We start from the raw sequence: 15,301 nt of genomic DNA, 5'->3' as shown, positions 1-15,301 counted from the left end.
CTAAGGTAACCTGCCTAAATGACCACCGACCCGTAGCACTTACGTCTGTAGCTATGAAATGTTTTGAAAGGCTGGTAGGGGCTCACATCAACACCATTATCCCAGAAACTCTAGACCCACTCCAATTTGCATACCACACCAACAGATCCACAGATGACGAAATCTCTATTGCACTCCACACTGCCCTTTCCCATCCGGACAAAAGGAACACCTATGTGAGAATGCTATTCATTGACTACAGTTCAACACCATAATGCCCTCAAAGCTCATCACTAAGCTAAGGACCCTGGAACTAAATACCTCCTTCTGCAACTGACGGGCCTCCCCCAGGTGGTAAGGGTAGGTAACAACACATCCGCCACGCTGATCCTCAACACGAGGGCCCCTCAGGGTGGAGGCCAGAGACCTGACCGTGTGGTGCCAGGACAACAACCTCTCCCTCAACGTGATCAAGACAAAGGAGATGATTATGGACCACAGGAAAAATTGGACTGCCCCTATTCTCATTGACGGGGCTGTCCACATCACCAACAAACTAACATGGTCCAAGCACACCAATACAGTCATGAAGAGGGCACGACAAAACCTATTCCCCCTCAGGAGACTGAAAAGATTTGGCATGGGTCCACAGATCTTCAAAAGGATTTATAGCTGCTCCATCGAGAGCATCCTGACGGGTTGCATCACTGCCTGGTGTATGGCAACTGCTCGGCCTTTGACCACAAGGCGCTACAGAGGGCAATGCTTACGGCCTAGTACATCACCGGGGCCAAGCTTCCTGCCATCCGGGACCTCTATACCAGGCGGTGTCAGAGGAAGGTCCTAAAAATTGTCAAAGACTCCAGCCACCCTAGTCATAGACTGTTCTCTCTGCTACCGCATGGCAAGCGGTACCGGAGTGCCAAGTCTAGGTCCAAGAGGCTTCTAAACAACTTCTACCCCCAAGTCATAAGACTACAGAACAGCTAATCAAATGGCTACCCAGACAATTTGCATTGCCGCCCCCCGCCTCCACACTGCTGCTACTCTCTGTTATTATTTATGCATAGCCACTTTAATAACTCTACCTACATGTACATAATTACCTCAATTACCTCGACAACGATGCCACCGCACATTGACCCATTGACTCTGTACCGGTACCCCTGTATATAGCGCCGCACCCCACTATTGTTATTTACTGCTGCTCTTCAATTATTTGCTAGCTAATTTCTCTTACTTGTTTTTTTTGGGGGGGGGGGTTAAGGGATTGTAAGTAAGCATTTCACTTTAAGGTCTACACCTGTTGTATTCGGCGCATGTGACAAATAAAAATGTATTTGATTTAGTCAGCTATAATTGAGTGAAACCACTGTCAAGCTTTAGCCTCAACATGGAACTGAAATGAAATAGCTGTCAAAATAGTGATTCGTAAGGCAGCTGAAATCTTTTGACCCTGAAAAGTTTGACCCCAACACTCGTGATTACAGAGTAACTCGTTAGCTGGTTAAAAAGGACTGTCAAAAACAAATTGACCCTAAACTGATCTTTGACCTGGCAAAGTATTTTATTTTTGTACTTGTATTTTATGAAAACCAATTAACCAGCAATGTTCCCTCTAACGTGCGCGCATGCGAGGGCAAGAAGCTCACCAAGACTGCCTCAACAGAAGAAATATGAGCCTGCGCAGAGTAGCACGAGATTGAATTGCAATCGACTTCCTACAGTTTTCCCCTTTAGTTAACACAACAGACATTTCCCCCTTACATTGGGAATTGTGATCGAATCAACCCAGAATTTGCCACTTTCAAATGCAATATACTGAAACAAAACAAACTATGCAATATTTAGTATGCAAAACTACCTGTGAAAGAGATCATCTTGTAGGCAGAGCACATTGGAGTAGAATTCTATTAAGCTGGCAGGTGCGCGACTCAGGCCTGTACTCTACACAGGCAGGTTCCCCACAACCATTCAGACCTGCAGTAGGCCTATATGCAAAGAGCCATTGCCATTTATGGATCTGTGCCATTTACTTTGAACTGGACTGTGTTCTGGCTACAGCGGTCACGAGTAGATGCACTTGTTTTGAGATCACAGTGAGAGCTGCATGCAGCCACATGTGCAACATTTTGTTCATATTCTTTGCTAGTTAGTGAGTTATTAGCCTAGTTATAGCTAATTTCTAGTTAACAATGGGGGAGTGGTTGTTTCCTACAAGAGCACAAAATGTGTGCATTTCTATCCATCTTTAAAAAGGCAAGTCAGGTAAAGAGCTTTTTTTATGTCTTAAAGGGGAAGCGTTGTATTTTGAGATTGTCTTGAATAGCTAAGTAGCCAATAGGCAGAGCGTAGCATAATTTGTCCGATTCTTTTTTTTGTCAAGTGGTTTCTTACATCAAACACAACATTTTCAGACACTTCCTTGTCTGAAGAACAAGTGGATAAGCAGGTTCATGTCAAGCACTGCATCTTTATTTTCCAAAGTCTCATGGAATGTAGGCATTGTAACCCCCACACATTGGCTGCGACTGTAGGCTGAATGATAGAACAGCTATTTCCGTGTTAAAATGTTATGGGATGCATATCCTCCATTGTTTTTGATGGTAGGCCACTCTGGTAGGCCTACAGTATGATCAAATAACCACAGTAGTCTACTTGGCCACTGTTAAAGCTGTAACTTAAAGCGGGTACAGCCTCAATGTTCACAGTAAACACACACTTTTTTTTGAGGGAACATTGATAACCAGTAATGTTTTACACCATCCATATATCCCCATCATCACTGTAAGACGCCCAATCAACTTCAGCAAACCCCAGGAGGGTGTGTGAGCATGATGTCTGCCTGTAAGGAAGCAAGGGGTGTGGTGTACATTCGATGGTTTTCACCCTTCACTGAACCCTTGACCCTGATCATCGAGCCCCAGCCCTAATCACTCCCCTGCTCTGGTTTCCTGTCACAACGCCTGGTACACAGCCACTTCCTGTGTTCTAAGGGAGGGGCTGATTTAGAAGTTACATTTGAGGAACATTGGGTCATATTGGGACATATGTGACAAGAGTGGGGGTTACAGCCAGGTCGAGAGAGACAACTCACCATCTCATTCAGCAGCTTGAGGATGCTGATTGTGAGCTCCTTTCCTGCATGTAAAAAGGTATGTGATTTGGTTTCTATAGTGTAAAGGCTTATTCTACCAAGGGCTGCAGGGTTGGATTGATAACGTCAGTATGGAATGGTGAATTGATGGCTATTCAATAAACTCTCCGTTTTGAGCTCTTGATGATCAGCTAAGGCTCATGGCATGAAGATGACCTGTAGCAAGTTCAAGTATTTCAAAAGTACAATGATTCCTTTGCCACTTTAACTTTTCTTAATGTAATGCAGCAAATCAGATCAGAAAAGCAAATCAGCAAATCAGAAAAGATTCAGTGCACTGAAATACAATTTAGTAGGTCATGTCGGCATGGTATTATAAAGGAAGAACTTGAATGTTCACGCACAATCTAAGTTTACTCTTGGGAAAGAAGCAAAGCGTGCTTGAATAAACCCCAGCCTTTTAATTTCAAGGATTCACATTGACTCGGATCAAGAAACATTTGGCACAGCAAAGCTGTCGGTAAGGTTTGAGTGCATGAATTGCCTGTTGTGTTGTAATGCGTCTATGTTTCTTGCTATGATTAGCACAGTCATAAACCCAGCATTCCCACCAAGTTCATGAAGGCCTCAAAAGGCTCTATTCATATGTGTATCACAGAATAGTCTTCGCCTGGCTACCCAGACTCCAGACTCCGGCCAAACGTGTCATGCTGCAGCTGTCTTGAGTCCACAGAACTATTTTGATGTCCCAACCTCTTTGAAACTGTTCAATACCCTTCTTGTCCCTTAGAGGCAAATGTGCTCCACACGCCATCAGAAAACAATTTTGATGTCCATCCTCTGTTCTCCCCTGTCTGTCTTTCTACCTCTCCCTCTCCCTCTCTCAGCATCCGACGAACTCAGAGCAAGCAGCAGCCCAAACTTTACACAACACCTGCTACATCATGCATCAGTAATTTAGTTGAATTTGACTGTATGGCACGGCACTTGTTGATTGTTAAAAAAAAATATGATGCGAACATAAACATGGTTTATCTTTCTACAGCATCTGAAGGGACGTTCCTGAGCGAGCAGCCACTCATGACGTGAACTTCTGAACACACCCATTGAGATAAAAAAATATAGAAAAAAATAAAAACACTGAGGTGATTGTAAGTTGACGTTAAAGGGTCTCAAGCCTTCATTCGTTTATTTACATCAAAAGTTGATGGAGTTGAACATTTCCATCTGGCAAAGTCAATTTAGCAAAACAGCTGGGAATGACTTGCAAATACAGTACTGTACATTGCATGATTGTGACGTAGAAACGGACATACATTATCTATACTCCTCAGTGTAAACCAACCAAGGCGTACCAGGAATATCAAGTCATCTTAAGCCTGTTATGTCAATTCTTGTCATGCTGCAGCTGTCTTGAATCCACAGAACTATTTTGATGTCCCAATCTCTTTGAAACTGTTCAATACCCTTCTTGTCCCTTAGAGGCAAATGTGCTCCACACGCCATCAGAAAACAATTTTGATGTCCATCCTCTGTTCTCCCCTGTCTGTCTTTCTACCTCTCCCTCTCCCTCTCTCAGCATCTGACGAACTCAGAGCAAGCAGCAGCCCACTTCCAATTGTCATGGCAACAGCATGTGAATGCATTGGGCCATAGGTGCAGACTGTAGAGTGGATGTAGGAGTGCGGCATCGGAAGCCACAGCTCTATCTCCTGAAGCAAGCTGTAAGGTAGGAGGGGGACAACACAGAGGTTTGGAGGGATTTAGGAACACGTTAATCGGGCTCTGTTTTACAGGAAGGTTGAGATGACAGTATGCCACCACTGTCCGTTCATTCTGTCATAGATTCATTTTGACTTCATGTATGTAGACATGCGGACAGAGCTGTGTGGTTTATGTCAAATAATGGCATGTTTATTGTTCAAATTAGTATGTATTTATCCAAGGAAGTCGAGGGTCTCTGTCTATCTACAGTGTGTACACGTCTCTCTCGCTATCTCCATCTCGCTCTCATCTATCTGGAAAGGTAAAACATGAACATGATTATGTCAGCAAGCCCTCTATTTTAAGCGTTGTTGTTATTGTGTGTGTGTATTGTGAGAGGTTGTGTGTGCGTGTGCAATGTGCATGCATTTGTGGGTGCATGTATGCATGTGTGAATGAATGTGTGCATGCATGTGTGCGTGTGTGTGTGTGTGTGTGTGTGTGTGTGTGTGTGTGTGTGTGTGTGTGTGTGTGTGTGTGTGTGTGTGTGTGTGTGTAAGTATGTGTATATACACAGTACCAGTCAAAAGTTTGGACACACCTGCTCATTCAAGGGTTTTTCTTAATTTGCACTATTTTCTACATTGTAGAATAATAGTGAAGACATCAACACTATGAAATAACAAATATGGACTCATGTAGTAACCAAGAAAAAGTGTTAAACAAATCAAAATATATTCTACATTTGAGATTCTTCAAAGAAGTCACCCTTTGCCTTGATGACGGCTTTGCATATTCTTGGTATTATCTCAACCAGCTTCACCTGGAATGCTTTCCCAACAGACTTGAAGGAGTCCCCACATATGCTGAGGACTTGTTGGCTGCTTTTCTTTCACCTTGCAGTCCAACTCATTACAAACCATCTCAATTGGGTTGGGGTCAGGTGATTGTGGAGGCCAGGTCATCTTATGCAGCACTACATTACTCTCCTTCTTGGTCAAATAGCCCTTACACAGCCTGGAGATGTCTTTTGGGCCATTGTCCTGTTGAAAAACAAATGATAGTCCCACTAAGAGCAAACCCGATGGGATGGTGTATCACTGCAGAATACTGTGGTAGCCATGTAGGTTAAGTGTGCCTTGAATTCTAAATAAAACACTGAGTGTCACCAGCAAAGCACCATCACACCTCCTCCTCCATGCTTCACGGTGGGAACCACACATGCGGAGATCATCCGTTCACCTACTCTGCGTCTCACAAAGACACGGCGGTTGGAACTAAAAATCTCAAATTTGGACTCATCAGACGAAAGGACGGAATTCCACATGTCTAATGTCCATTGCTCATGTTTCTTGGCCCAAACAAGTCTCTTCTTCCTATTTGTGTCCTTTAGTAGGTGTTTCTTTGCAGCAGTTGGACCATGAAGGCCTGATTCATGCAGTCTCCTCTGAACAGTTGATGTTGAGATGTGTCTGTTACTTGAACTCAGTAGAGCATTTATTTGGGCTGCAATTTCTGAGGCTGGTAACTCGAATGAACTTATCCTCTGCAGCAGAGGTAACTCTGGGTCTTCCTTTCCTGTGGTGGTCCTCATGAGAGCCAGTTTCATCACAGCGCTTGAGGGTTTTTGTGACTGCACTTGAAGAAACTTTCAAAGTTATTGACATTTTCCAAATTGACTGACCTACATGCCTTAAAGTAATGATAGACTAATTTCTCTTTGCTTATTTGAGCTGTTCCTGCCATAATATGGACTTGGTCTTTTACCAAAAAGGCTATCTTCTGCATACCACCCCTACCTTGTCACAACACAACTGATCGGCTCAAACACATTAAGATGGAAAGAAATTCCACAAATTAACATTTAACAAGGTACACCTGTTAATTGAAATGCATTCCAGGAAGCATGACGCTGGTTGAGAGAATGCCAAGAGTGTGCAAAGCTGTCATCAAGGCAAAGAGTGGCTACTTTGAAGAATCTGAAATATAAAATATATTTTGATTTGTTTAACACTTTTTTGGTTACGACATGATTCCATATGTGTTATTTCATAGTTTTAAAGAAAAACCTTGGAATGTGTAGGTGTGTCCAAACTTTTGACTGGTACTGTATGTATGTACACACACACACACACACACACACACACACACACACACACACACACACACACACACACACACACACACACACACACACACACACACACAAATAAAAAACTTAAATATTACATTTACATAACTATTCAGACCCTTTACTCAGTACTTTGTTGAAGCACCTTTGGCAGCGATTACAGCCTGGAGTCTCCTTGGGTATGATGCTACAAGCTTGGTACACCAGTATTTGGGGAGTTTATCCAATTCTTCTCTGCAGATCATCTCAAGCTCTGTCAGGTTGGATGGGGAGCTTCACTGCACAGCTATTTTCAGGTCTCTCCAGAGATGTTCGATCAGGTTCAAGTGCAGGCTCTGCTGGGCCAGTCGAGGACATTCAGAGACTTGTCCCGAAACCACTCCTGTGTTGTCTTGGCTGTGTGCCTAGGGTCTATGTCCTTTTGGAAGGTGAACATTCTCCCCTGTCTGAGGTCTGCTCTGGAGCAGGTTTTCATCAAAAATCTCTCTCTACTTTGCTCCATTCATCTTTCCCTCGATCCTGACTAGTCTCCCAGTCCCTGCCGCTGAAAACCATCAACAAAGTATGATGCTGCCACCACCATGCTTCACCATAGGGATGGTGCCAGGTTTCCTCCAGATGTGATTCCTGACATTCAGGCCAAAGAGTTCAATCTTGGTTTTATCAGACCAGAGCATCTTGTTTCTCATGGTCAAAGTCCTTTAGGTGCCTTTTTGGCAAACTCCAAGCGGGCTGTAATGTGCCTTTTACAGAGGAGTGGCTTCCGTCTGGCCACTCTACCATAAAGGCCTGATTGGTGGAGTGCTGCAGAGATGGTTGTCCTTCTGGAAGGTTCTACCATCTCCACAGAGGAACTCTGGAGCTCTGTCAGAGTGACCATCGGTTTCTTGGTCACTACCCTGACCAAGGCCCTTCTCCCCTGATTGCTCAGTTTGGCCGGGCGGCCAGCTCTAGGAAGAGTCTTGGTGGTTCCAAACTTCTTCCATTTAAGAATGATGGAGGCCACTGTGTTCTTGGGGACCTTAACTGCTGCAGACATTTTTTGGTACGCTTCCCAAGATCTCTGCCTGGACAAAATCCTGTCTCTGAGCTCTATGGACAATTCCTTCGACCTGATGACTTGGTTTTTGCTCTGACATGCACTGTCAACTGTTGGACCTTATATAGACAGGTGTGTGCCTTTCCAAATCAAATCCAATCAATTACTGAGGAGTATTTCTGTTTGTAATAAAGACCTTTTGTGGGGAAAAACTCAATCTGATTGGCCGTGCCTGGCTCCCTAGTGGGTGGGCCTAGCTGCCAAGTGGGTGGGCCTATGCCCTCCCAGGCCCACTCATGGCTGCATTTCCTTATCTGAACTGTAACTCAGTAAAAATCTTTAGAATGTTTGTATGCTGTGTTTATATCTATCTATCTGTTTAGATAGGATCAGTCCCACTACATTTCCTCTATCTAAATGGGGTAATTCCATTTGAATTAAATCACTTTTTGACATCATACCTTTAAAAGGTGCTCAAAGTCTACCCATTTTTCGATACCCCACAATACCACGAGACATCCATGTCTTCATCACTGGAAAAGATCAACGGTCGAGAGTGACACAATTGAATCCTATCAGTCCCAAGACCCCGTTTTTCTGTTCTCCATTTTTCTGACGTTCATTTATCCGCATGTCAGACTAACGGTTGGTTGGAGTCATTGGATTAAAAGCTTACAGTGCTGTCAAACTCTTTTTATTATTCCTTTAAAAAAAATGAAATTGTCATTTTGATACCTTTTTAAATGTCAATGATCTAAAATAACATAAACCTAAAAATACTTTAAAAAATCTTCATATTTGCATATTAAACCCAATTTCACATCATATGAAGTTTTTGTGTGGTGCCAGCCATCGGTTGAGACACAACATGCTTTTGAAAACAGTGTGGCTGTCATTTCAATCATAGATATAGAATTCATAGAATGGACCTATCCCTTCAGACCACTGCAATGCAGCTGCTACACCATTGAAACGTAAATGAAATTGTAGCTTCTAATTACTACCACAAAGATGACCGCTGATCCACACATCGTCGAATGTCAACTTAAATGGTCATGTTTATTCCGTTATCTATGTGTGTTTCAATAGGTTTCCTATGCTGGATTGACAGTGTAACTTGAAACAACAGATATTCCCATTCAAATCAACATTCTCTGATGTGTGGACCTTCAAACATCTTTGTGATACCATTTGAAAGTTTGACATTTCAATTGTATTCCCATTTTAGTACATTTATCAGCCAAAACATGACACCCACCCTGTATTCAAGAGCATGTTGTGTCTCAACCGATGACGGGCACATCACAAATAGCTCAGATGTAAAATATGGTCGAAGCATATGTGAATATGAAGGGGAAAGAATCAAGAGTTAATATGTTTTTAAATAGTTGACATTAAAGGCAAAAAAAAAGTTAATGCAGAAATTATAAAATAGTTTGACAACCCTCTTTGTAATCTTTTCAATTATATACATCTCATCTTTTCCAGTGATGAATTTGATTTTATTTGATTTTTTGATTTTTTTTTTAATTGATCCTTATTTAACTAGGCAAGTCAGTTAAGAACAAAGTCTTATTTACAATGACGGCCTACCCCAGCCAAACCTGGACGACGCTGGGCCAATTGACATCTACCCTGTAGGACTCACAATCACTGCCGGTTATGATACAGCCGAGATGAAGACATGGATGTCTCATGTTATGGTAGGGTATGCAAAACGGGTCAAATTGAATCACCTTTACCCCCCGAATGTTTTGGCATTCAGGTCGAAAAAGTCACTTTCTGAGCACTTCTACAGTGAGCAAATATGTACGAAAGGTTTCATTCAAATCAAAAGGGGTGCTGTCAAAAAGGGAATCACTTCAAATGGATTTACCCAATGGCAACTGACCCATGCAAAAACGTTCTCTTGAATCCATCATAACCCACTTAGCATTTACAAGAAAGAAAGTGTTAAATGTCGTTTTTTTCCTAAATAGTATATTGTTCAGAGAGTTGTCAAAGGAGAAAGCAGGTGATAGAACGGAAATGAAAATGGAAGGAAGGAGGATTAGTCCAACAATGAAAGAGGTGGGGATTCCATGAGCAGCTGTACACAACAGTCTTTACCCTACTAGTTGTTCCAAAAGAAGCTGCACCCTCCAACAATAACAGATGATCATTTTCCCCATGAAACAGCATTTACCATCTTCATTAGCTAACTTCCTCCGCACTCTCTCGGACTGTGCTGAGACTTGCTATCAAGTCTTCCATTGTTGAATGGGTAGATCTCAAAGCAACATTCATCACACTAGCCTTGAAACTATTACTACACTGCTCCTACCATATCTTTATTCCTGTTCAATAAATAACTGGTTGGTCTTCGTAATAGAGTTTGTCAATCTACCACAATCAAAATGTGCATTTTTTTAACACACTCTTTCCCTTTTTATCAATGGCCATGGCTTTGTTGTTGTTGTTGCCATGATCACTGGATTCGCTTTTTGCCTATCTTGTTCATCCAATGCAGTGTAAATGGTGAGAAACCAGACATCACGCAGTATAGATATTCATCTGGGAGTGTTTTTGTGCTCTGACTATGGATGAACAGGTAGCAGTTGCCATGGCAAACACCCACTCTTTCTTTATCAAGCACAAGACCAAGATAAGTAGACATTTTCTGACGTCCTTCCTTCTTCCCAGCCACAGCTCTCTCTCGCCCCTCTCCTACTCTCACTCTCTCTATATATACAGTATCCTTGTACTCAATGAACCACATCTTAATTCAAAAGGGAAATTAACAAAAGGCAGAATAGCATATATTGGTTTTATTTCTGAGACCAAGATGAACACCCCACTATGCTCGCACTCACGCAACTTGTTTCTTCTCTCTTCTCATCCAGCTGAATGAAAAGTGAAACCCCGTTCTCTAAAGAGGAGCCATCTCTGCTCAGCCAATCAGCCTGTGATCTGCCTGGTCTCTCAGGAAAGTCTCTGATGCCATGGAGCACAGGGCCCTGATGTATACCAGTCAACCCTGGAAGGGGCCCAAGGGCTCCACCTTCACCCCCAACTGGGACACCCCATCATGCCGACCAACCGTCACATCCCTTTGCCCTGACGTGGTAAAGTCCCCGTGTCAACATGCTGCCAACATATGTCACCCTTCAGAAGTCCCTGTGACCTCCCAGTCCCAGCAGATTGGCCCCCACGCCTCAACATCCTCTGGGTTTTCTGCCACTGCCAACACTGCCAGTAGAAAAGGTGAAAAGGAGTGTAATATAGTCATCCCCATTCAAAATGAGGAGACGGCCCTGCCAGCATACAACCCTGGGTTTCGCGGACGCTCCTTCTCCGCAGCCACTGCCTCACACCCAGTCCCACCCAGACGCAGATGTGACAGCTACGTCCACCTATGCCCCGACAACGGCTCAGAGGACACTAGCAGAGGCGACGCCTCCCAGTTCAGCCCAGACGTCTCCCCTGATCACGGTGGTCCACGGTCGCGGTCCCGCAGCATCATCCTGAGGAAGACAAAGAGGAGGCCGGCGCCGCCAACCCGTAGCGTGTCCCTCAGGAGAGAATCTGCCACCAAGCTCAGAGACAACAGGACTAAGAGCCTTTATATCGACAGGGACCCTGCCCCCCATGACTCATTCCTGCCTGACCTCATCCTCATCTCCACACCAAGGACAGAGGAGGTGCTGTGCCTGGAGCAGTCCCCTGCTCAGCCTGTACAGGCCCGGGTTGGGCCACCAGTCAACGACAATGGGCAGCTACGTGAAGTAAGGTCTGTTGAGCCCTGCTGTCTCATGTCAAGCTCAGGTCCTGCTATGGGTGTACCTGTAAATGAGGGAAGAAAAGCCTCCAGCAGGTCAGAATCGGTCAGACCCCTTCCCCCCTTGCAACGCCCGCAGTCTCTAACTTGTAAGCAGTCCCCCTTCCAACAACCTGCCTCAGTCTCTCCCTCCAGTAGCCAGTCCAGCTCTCAGTGTGAGACTCATTCCCCTCCTGTCCTCACATCTGCCATCACGGGACCCTCCCCCTTGGGCTGCAGGATGCGCCCCAAGTCCTCCACCTCGCCCACCTCCCCCAGATCCAGCAGGCTGCGGCTATCCTTGGAGTTGCCAGGGGTCGTCCCTCTCCCAGACCCGGCGGTGATCAACCCCAAAGCCACCCGGCGACACTCAGAGTCCTCTGGGTCGTCTGGCACCACCAGACCCAGACAGAGGCTGAGCTCCAGCATGATGGTGATGCCTGTGGTGACCCAGGAGGATCTCAGCAATGTGCGTTTGCGTTCCGTCAGCAGCTCAGACTCTGACAAAGGACTGGAGGGCTCACCTGAAGTCATCAGGGAGGAGGAGCTGGAGCAGGAGCTGGAGCTGGAGAGCTGCCCACTGGTCCACCACAGTCCTAAAGCTAAACCACCTGTTGCTGCTAAGCCCCCTGCACACAAATGGCCACCAATACATTTGGTAAAGTCTTCCTCAGTCTCTACTCATTTCCCAGAGACTGTTCCAGCCTCACCAAGAGAGAGCCAGGGGGACATGTATATGGTGGAAAGGAGACCAAAACCTAAAAGGTCGCACCAGCTTCCTCGTGTTGCCAGTGATGGGGTTATGGTTGAGAGGCAGCATGCTGTAGACAGGCAACAATATGATGACCCACACCCACCACCCACCTCCTGCCATTCAGAGAACAGGGATGTGAGAAGGACCTCTCCCACCAAGACCTCATTTCTCCTAGCTGAACTGGATAAGAAGAAGAAGATGGTTCCCCCTCCAGTCGCAAAGAAACCGGATGTCCTCTTCATGTCCTCCATCAGCTCACTGGGACAGAAGAGTAATAGGAACCATGTCTGGTCTGGGCCCAGTGGTGCTTACCAGTCTCCTGTCAGTGCATACCAGTCTCCTGCCAGTGCATACCAGTCTCCTGCCAGTGCATACCAGTCTCCTGCCACTGCATACCAGTCTCCTGCCACTGCATACCAGTCTCCTGCCACTGCATACCAGTCTCCTGCCAGTGCATACCAGTCTCCTGCCAGTGCATACCAGTCTCCTGCCAGTGCATACCAGTCTCCTGCCAGTGCATACAAGTCTCCTGCCAGTGCATACCAGTCTCCTGCCAGTGCATACCAGTCTCCTGCCACTGCATACCAGTCTCCTGCCACTGCATACCGAGACAAAGACTTTACTGGACAAGATCTCAACCATCACAGTATAAGAGATGGTATTCTTCATTTTATAAGAGAAACTCATTCGCACTGTTTTGAACTCTGCATGCTATCTGTAACCATCACCTGTAACCATCTTTATAGTTTGTTGTTACTATCGAGTCAATATGCACAAATAATATGTAGGATGGCACGAGTTAGTTCTTAAACTAAGAGTTAGCTCATGCACGAAGTAATGGAAATGACACTGTGTCATTTTTCCAACAGGGTTCGTCCTAGATGAGAACTGTGAAGAGAGGAGGGCAATGCCTCAGATGAGAACACTGTGCCTTGGGGAGGAAGAGGAGGAAGAGTTGGAGCACAACTCACAGTCAACTACTGAGGACCTATTCACCATCATACACAGGTAATGAGACTTACTGTTCCCCAAAATAGAATTGTGACAGACACACAAAACAAACTACCCGTATTACGTAAGTGAAAGAGATCCAGAGATGGGCCCTGTTCACTTTCATGCACACTAAATTAGTTACATAATTCCATCCAACAAAATAACCAAACATTACCACACTTCACAAAGAAATATGTTGTCAGAATTATTTTAAAGTTATGTTTTTTTTTAAACATTTTTTTTTTCTAAATATCTTCTTCACAAGTGTATTAAGTTGGCTACTTTCGGTCTCCCTTTTTTAAGGTCCAAGAAGAAACTCCTGGGTCGCAAAGAAACAGCTGACAGCAGGCAAGGTTACGGATCCCCCATTAAAGGCATCCAGGGGGTTGTCCAGAAGTCAAGCTCCAAAAATGACAACTTCATGGCTTTTCTGCAGAGGCGGAGGAGCAATAAACCCAACTCTGGGGAGAGACTGTCAGCCGCTGAACTGCTGAAGAGTACCAAACCACTGGTCGGTCAGCCATAGAGCATCAAACAACTCCAATGTTTATGTTTCTCAATGTGTTGCAAACACTTATCACTCAATATGGGGCATGAGAGTATTGTGGACAATCAGGGACGGTGGGGGGGGGGGGACTGGGAGTGGGACGGGGGGCTATTGTTTATATTGCTTTACGTGCTACCCCGACAACTTGTTTCTGTGATGGCAATACAGCGTATAGAGGTCTAACTGTGAATACGACAACATGTTGCCCAGCTGTGTTTTGCTTATGAGCTGAGACAATCTATCACGTCAACATATTTGTCTTGCCTGGACTTGTGATGCTTACACCATTTGTTTTTGAGCTGCCAACATTTGTGCTTTTGGTCATGTGTCGCTCAGAAATAAAACAAAAAGCTGCTTGTGTGTCTATGACAGATCATTAGTATGCGTCTGACCTAACCCACTGCTGCCCAAACCGGATGCCCTTATTTACTCAGACAAGCGAACGGCTCAACGTGATTGCTGTTTTATTGACTGGCTTTTCATCAATGAATAATTCCTCTAGTGTCAGGGTTATTGAACTGATATCAATTCAAGATATGTTCAAGGGACAATGTTTTTCACCCAATATTTCCCTATTACAATTACATTGCATTCAAAATTGGTAAACTGGTAGGGCTGTGAAAAAGAGCAATTTAAGTAATTCAAGAACTTAGTCACTCAAAAGTGGGGATTGCTAAACATTCAAGCCAAGCAAGGGGACTCTGAGCATGAGGGGTGTTACTGAGAGTGTTAGAGATAGATAGATGGGACTTAATATATTAAATATATATATATTAAATATATATATATATATATATATATATATATATACAGCTCAAAAAAATAAAGGGAACACTTATACAACACAATGTAACTCCAAGTCAATCACACTTCTGTGAAATCAAACTGTCCACTTAGGAAGCAACACTGATTGACAATAAATTTCTGACTTGCCTGGTTAAATAAAATAAAATAAAAAAAGGTAAAAAAACATTTAAAAAAAAAATAAAGGAGTGATGCTGGAGGATGTTGCAGGCAGCAGAACTTCTCCACTGTTCCAGACTGTCACGTCTGTCACATGTGCTCAGTGTTTTTCCTCTGTGAATGCTGGCGCCAGTGGCTTTCCAATCTTGGTGTTCTCTGCAAATACCAAACGTCCTGCACGGTGTTGGGCTGTAAGCACAACCCCCACCTGTGGACGTCAGGCCCTCATACCACCCTCATGGAGTCTGTTTCTGACCGGATGGACACATGCACATTTGTGGCCTGCTGGAGAAGGTTT

The 15,301-nt window shown here is 44.4% G+C and overlaps 1 protein-coding gene across 9 annotated transcripts; it reads left to right on the top strand.

The window, feature by feature from the left end:
• Positions 1–3,035: 3,035 nt before the first annotated feature.
• On the top strand, positions 3,036–14,400 carry LOC135550267 (NHS-like protein 2). 9 transcript variants are annotated; one of them, XM_064980920.1, is made up of 8 exons: positions 3,036–3,134; positions 3,548–3,596; positions 3,964–4,028; positions 4,122–4,227; positions 4,656–4,805; positions 10,833–13,158; positions 13,370–13,508; positions 13,797–14,400. In XM_064980920.1, the coding sequence occupies exons 6-8, from the start codon at positions 10,932–10,934 to the stop codon at positions 14,017–14,019; spliced, it is 2,589 nt and encodes an 862-aa protein (XP_064836992.1). In that variant the 5' UTR covers positions 3,036–3,134; positions 3,548–3,596; positions 3,964–4,028; positions 4,122–4,227; positions 4,656–4,805; positions 10,833–10,931; the 3' UTR covers positions 14,020–14,400. The 9 variants fall into 9 exon arrangements, with proteins under 9 accessions (XP_064836992.1, XP_064836989.1, XP_064836991.1 ...); XM_064980917.1 differs by lacking the exon at positions 3,548–3,596; XM_064980919.1 differs by having other exon boundaries at positions 3,964–4,227.
• The last annotated feature ends 901 nt before the right edge of the window (positions 14,401–15,301 follow it).

This window comes from Oncorhynchus masou, chromosome 12, assembly GCF_036934945.1.
Source record: "Oncorhynchus masou masou isolate Uvic2021 chromosome 12, UVic_Omas_1.1, whole genome shotgun sequence".
NCBI classification, from domain to species: Eukaryota; Metazoa; Chordata; class Actinopteri; order Salmoniformes; family Salmonidae; genus Oncorhynchus; species Oncorhynchus masou.
Note: the sequence above shows the minus strand (reverse complement) of the source record. Positions and strands in the feature narration are given on the sequence as shown.